The sequence below is a fragment of the Oncorhynchus clarkii genome, chromosome 8 (assembly GCF_045791955.1).
Source record: "Oncorhynchus clarkii lewisi isolate Uvic-CL-2024 chromosome 8, UVic_Ocla_1.0, whole genome shotgun sequence".
NCBI classification, from domain to species: domain Eukaryota; kingdom Metazoa; phylum Chordata; class Actinopteri; order Salmoniformes; family Salmonidae; genus Oncorhynchus; species Oncorhynchus clarkii.
This window is the reverse complement of record NC_092154.1, coordinates 24,990,692-24,996,691: the sequence shown is the minus strand read 5'-3', so window position 1 is coordinate 24,996,691 and position 6,000 is coordinate 24,990,692. Positions and strand designations below refer to the sequence as shown.

The following is a 6,000-nucleotide window of genomic DNA, read 5'->3' as shown; positions in this document are numbered from 1 at the left end:
AGTCAATCGTTTTATAGCCCGATGATTTTGAAATACTTTTTGGATAGGTGGTTAAGTTCCTTTTTACGCACAGGTTGAAACATGAGGAATGACAGAGAAACCAAAGGTTAAATGCAAAGAAAAATCGAAACTATTTCGTGGGAGAGTACCAGGGGCTTTTTTTTACGTGAGATATTTTCTCCCTCGTAGGTTACACTTGGTATCACTTTCCAACTTCATCTAGATACTTGCGGTTCAACTCTGCTTGCTCCTTCTGGCTCTCGATCCGCGCCATTTCGATCATATTTCTCAGCAGATGGAAAGTGAGGTCGATGGAGATCGGCGGGTCGTCATTTCTCTTGGTCAACTCCACGAAGTCTTCCAGGCTGTTAACCTCCTCAGGCGCGCGCTGCTGCTCAAAGGGCGGCAAACTGCGCGCCAGGTGACCAAGACCCCTCGAGCCTAGGGGCGTCACCTCAAAGGGAAACTGTGGCGGGAAACCTGTTTGCAACCGGGGATTTCTCTGCAAATAACGCAGTATATTTTCTCCGATGAGGTAGGAAACTGCGTCGCCAGCCTTCTGGAACATCTCGTCCAGCTGACTCTTGTAGCCGTGTCCGTTGAACATGGCCAGGTCCTGTGGTCGACTAACACTGGGGGGGATATGAGAGGTGAGGAGAACAGTGGCAAGGAGCAGGACCAGGGGGACAGGCTTCATAGTGCTGGACAGACAAACAAAACGGTGCCCTGTTATGGAGAGAGGTGTAGAAATATTAGGAACAAGCACTGAACTCAGTACGCTAAAACATCAAATTGCACTTATGTGGCTATTGTGTCTAACGCAAATACAAATAGGCTCATTCTTACTAAATGCTTAAAGGCAAACTTAAACAGTAATAAACAACAGTAGGCGGTTGTAGCCTATTGAAACTTGCAATACACAAAGTAGATCATAGACGAGGTTAATTGGCACACAATATACATACATCGTTACTGAAACAAGCATGCACAGGTTTCTTTAGCTTTGTAAATAAATACATGAACCTAATCATTGTTTTCATGATACAAAAATTACCAACTAATTCCGGTGTCCTTGATAATCTCAACTCAGCACCAGAGCTCTCAGCACCTCAAACTAAAAATGTGCAACAAAAGAAAGCGAAATGAACCACTTACTTGATCGCCTCCTGGTGCTGAGAAAGTCTAGAAAAGTGTCAATGGAGAACCCGGTACGAAATGTCCCGCTAAATGGCGATTGTAGTAGACCGCCTCTGTCTGAACTGTTATATACATCCAAGATAGCTCCATTGACGTCAGTGCAAGTGCATAAACTGCTTGTAAATGAGGCGACTCCTTTTTAAGTAAAGGCAAGTGTTTTGGAGGACAGCTCACAGCTGATGCTGCTGACCAAGGTCTACTGGATAGAAAAGGCATGACAGTGTCTGATATTCAACTCTGAAGTTACCTACCTCAACCTGTCACATTGGTCCTAATTAAATCCACAAAGCAAAACCAGTTATTGTTTCACAAGGTGTTGCTATGCCTCTAATGAAACTGGAATGACAGAACACCGCAAAAAAACAACATTTACTTACTAAAAACAAAACAATTGTGGACGTTAAAACTAAGTGATTCGTTAAGGTGTAAATCTGCACAATGCTACTATGAATCTGGTCTCTGAATAAAGTAGTCTAGAAACGATGAGCTGTTGTCGTGATGCCTTTATGCATGGTTTAACATCTTGGCGAGGCAGAGCAGAAGCGCACAGTGGGGAAACGTGCAGAGGGCGCAGAGAAACCTGTCCATGGTGCTGAAAAGGTTTCCGCTTGTAATGCACGCGATGCAAGTGGATTCTTAATTAAAACGACAGAAAATATAAAATAGAGGAATATGTCATATTTAGCTGATAAAACCCGCAAGATGTATATACTGCACTGAATCCAGGGGTGAAAGTAAGGCGGTACGGTCCGGTACACTCTAGAAATAAAAGGTTCCTGGAGTATCCATTAGGAGTTCTTCAAATTGAAACTGTGGGGGAACCCCTATGAGTTCTTCAAAAAACCATTTAAAGGGTTCTACAAAGAACCCCTTTAAATGGATCCTCGAATAACCTTTTGAATAACCTTTTGGGGTTAATAACTGAACTACCCCCCTCCCCTATTATTATTATTAATAATATGTACATCAATAACACAATATTTTATTTGTCAGTGTTTATTATGATTTTAGTGGCAAAGCAGAATTAAAAAATCCAAATTTGAGGTAAACTCCCAGCAGAGCCACAAGTCCAATGGGTATATCCTCTAGCATGTTGATGTTAATGTGTTGATGGCCAGAATGATTTTGCAGTGCACGGTGATAGAACAGGTTTCATGTTATATTCATCAGAGGTGTGACGAGAGTGAAGTCTGTGAAGTCTGTGAATCCAAAAAATAGTAATTATACAGATGTTTAACAAAAAATGCACACGACAGTATTCATACCTTGGTTTTCGTGGAAAATGCAAATGAAAAAAAAAAACTGTTCTGTAATGACACAGAAAAAACTGTCTAGTGACCCCTCTTCATTTCACCTACTGTTCTTACTTGGTGGTGCACATGTAGCCTATAACCTGTTTTAGAGAAATGTAATCATCACATTTTTTAAGAGCTTTCATTGTCTGCTTATTTGCCCCCTTTATTTATCCTACAGTTCTGACTTGGTGTACAGGGAGAACACTGTAAGAACGGCCCATATTCTGAATTCTGTCGCTGTACATTTCAAAGTGTTAAACAAATAGTTATATAGACTGTTTCTTCCTAGCTCGCTCATTGATGTCTCAATCGAAATTACAGATGGCCTCTTATCCGCTTGTCGTACCCTTATGCCATAGTTGGTACATCTCAATTGTCATTAGAAACCACATTTGTTTAAGCAAGTCAGCCATATCAGCTATGTATTTTAAAAGGCAGGCTGAATGAACTGTTTTGCTGCTAGACAAGCTTCCGTTGATAGCCAGGTTTAGCAGTGGTAAGATGTTGGGACTGCTGTTGGGGTAGCTTTATGTAGGCCCTAACAGTTTGTGGGCATTGTTTGTCACCGTTATAGTGCAATTAATGAATTGTTTATTGTTGTGTTGTGTAGTGTAGTGGCTTTTTTGGCATGTATCCCACTTTTTTTTTTTTTTTTGCCCCACGAAAATTTACATGCTAAAATCACCACTCACTGTAAAGAGATGACAATGAAAAGATTCCAATCTTTATTTTAGTTAGCAAAACTTAATTGAGGGAACATAACTTAACTGGCACTAGCAGAGTGTCAAGACCCGGTTACGAACTCGGGTCTCCGGTGTGAGAAACAGTCACTTAGCAAACTGAGCCACTAATAGTCGGCAGAACCCAGAAGATGAGGCAGACACAGCAGTACTTGAGATGGTGTTTTAATAAAGTAAAAAGGAAAGTTCTTCAGGCAAAAATATAAATCCACAACGTCAAAAGTAATTCCAAGAGAAAAAGGTAATCCTCCAAGTCAAAAGGTAAATCCACAAGGTGGTAGGTACAGCAGAAAAAAGCCTCAAAAGATAATCAAAAATAAATAAACGAGAACAAAAACAGTACCACAAGAGAGTCCAACTGGAGCAACAAATGTTCACAGAATCGCTGGGACTGGGTTCTAACATTCAAACACAGAGCAAAGAACGGAGGAAAACTAAGGGTTTAAATACATTCAAGGGAAACAAGGCACAGGTGCAAATAATAACTGGAAACAAGGGAAAGCAAAAGGGTCAAAAAGCACAATAGGGGCATCTAGTGGCCAAAACCGGAACAATCCTGGCCAAATCCTGACAGCAGAGAACATCGGCCATATCCCCGGTGAGTGTGCATATTCACTGTCTTTATTATTGGAGCAGTGGCACTTTTGTTTGTTTTTGGACAAAAATTTCCTCCTCTAGCTTAGATGGATGTCATATTCTATTTGTGTCTCCCGTTTTTGTAGTGTCTCCCGCAACATCGTTTTTATTCATCTGTTTGTCTGTGTCGGCAGAATAGGTTACCCTGTAATTTTGTAGTATTACAAAAATAATTGTGCACATTTGGGTGTTCAGTACCGGTAAGATATTAAATATACTTTCACACCTGACTGAATATAATGACTATGCATTGAAAAACTAAGGCACCCCCCATGTAGTCGATACATAGTTTGTTGAAGAAAATATTCCTCTTTACAGAAATAGGATAATGGATTTGTTTGTTTGGTCCAAACAATTCTCTAACACACTTTTCTTGGTTGGGAGAAGTTTGCAGACAGAATTTTGTTGACAGACAAAGCAGCATTTCCCAACTATCCCAAACAACAACGGTGCAAAGTTGGAGCAAAGCCACCCATGACGTCTTTGAAACAGAAGTTAGATAAAAGAACAGGCAAATACGTCTTTAATACTGAAATTCCACGTACAGTTTAAAAGTATAGTTTATACAATTTAAGCTTAATACAAAAATAATAACATAAAAGTATATTACTGGTAATGTCATCATTTGAAATGAGAACACATCCAGACATCTCAATATTATCTGGATGAGTACTGTTTAACAGCAGAGTAAGTCATTGTATGCATATGTCAACTACACTCTGACTGACTTTCAAATTTATAATGTATTAATACTAACATATACAGTGCATTCGGAAAGTATTCAGACCCCTTGTGACACAAGGCGAGACCCAGATGCCGACACAGGAGGCAGATGGTTGGAGTCTTACAATATTTATTAATCCAATAGGGTAAGACAAGAGAATGGTTGTGGACAGGCAAAAAGGTCAAAACCAGTTCAGAATCCAAAAGGTACCGAAGGGCAGGCAGAATAAAGGTCAGGGCAGGCAGGATGATCAGGCAGGCTGGAAAGTAGTCCAGAGTCAGGCAGGGGTCAAAACCAAAAAGACTATCAAAAGAGAATAGCAAAATGAGTACGGGAAAAACACACTGTTTGACTTGACTAACATACAAGACGAACTGGCACAGAGAGACAGGAAACACAGGGATAAATACACTGGGGAAAACAAGCGACACCTGGAGGGGGTGAAGACAATAACAAGGACAGGTGAAACTGATCAGGGTGTGACACCTTGACCTTTTCCACATTTTGTTATATTACATTGTTAATCTAAAATTGATAAAATTGTTTTTCCACCCTCAATCTACACACAATACCCCATAATGACACAGCCAAACCAGGGTTTTAGAATTTTTTGCTAATTTATAAAAATATATATATATTTTATAAATAATTATATAAATAATAATAATTATAAATCATTTTTTATAAAATATATATATATCACATTTACTTAAGTACTCAGACCCGTAACTCAGTACTGTGTTGAAGCACCTTTGGCAGTGATTACATCCTTGAGTCTTCTTGGGTATGACGCTACAAGCTTGGCACACCTGTATTTGGGGAGTTTCTCCCATTATTATCTGCAGATCCTCTCAAGCTCTGTCAGGTTGGATGGGGATATAGTTCAAGCTTGGTTTCATCAGACCAGAGAATCTTGTTTCTCATGGTCTGGGAGTCCTTTAGGTGCCTTTTGGCAAACTCCAAGCTGGCTGTCATGTGCCTTTTACTGAGGAGTGGCTTCCGTCTGGCCACTCTACCATAAAGGCCTGATTGGTGCAGTGTTGCAGAGATAGTTGTCCTTCTGGAAGGTTCCCCATCTCCACAGAGGAACTCTAGAGCTCTGTCAGAGTGATCATCGGGTTCTTGGTCACCGGCCGGGCAGGCCCTTCTCCCCCGATTGCTCAATTTGGCCTGGCGGCCAGCTCTGGGAAGAGTCTTGGTGGTTCAAAACTTCTTCCATTTAAGAATGATGGAGGCCACTGTGTTCTTGTGGACATTCAATGCTGCAGACATGTTTTGGTACCCTTCCCCAGATCTGTGCCTTGACACAATCCTGTCTCGGAGCTCTACGGACAATTATTTTGACCTCATGGCTTGGTTTTTGCTCTGACATACACTGTCAACTGTGGGACCTTATACAGACAGGTGT

At 40.7% G+C, this 6,000-nt stretch overlaps 1 protein-coding gene across 1 annotated transcript; it reads right to left on the bottom strand.

Moving 5' to 3' along the window:
• Window positions 1–202: 202 nt before the first annotated feature.
• On the bottom strand, window positions 203–1,211 carry LOC139415604 (UI-like). Its single transcript, XM_071163717.1, has 2 exons — window positions 1,156–1,211; window positions 203–726 (listed from the first exon to the last, which is right to left on the bottom strand). The coding sequence occupies exon 2, from the start codon at window positions 695–697 to the stop codon at window positions 203–205; it is 495 nt and encodes a 164-aa protein (XP_071019818.1). The 5' UTR covers window positions 698–726; window positions 1,156–1,211.
• Window positions 1,212–6,000: the final 4,789 nt, after the last annotated feature.

Excerpts from the sequence above, each read along its gene's own strand:
- LOC139415604 (XM_071163717.1), bottom strand. The coding sequence starts at position 697 with ATGAAGCCTGTCCCCCTGGTCCTGCTCCTTGCCACTGTTCTCCTCACC.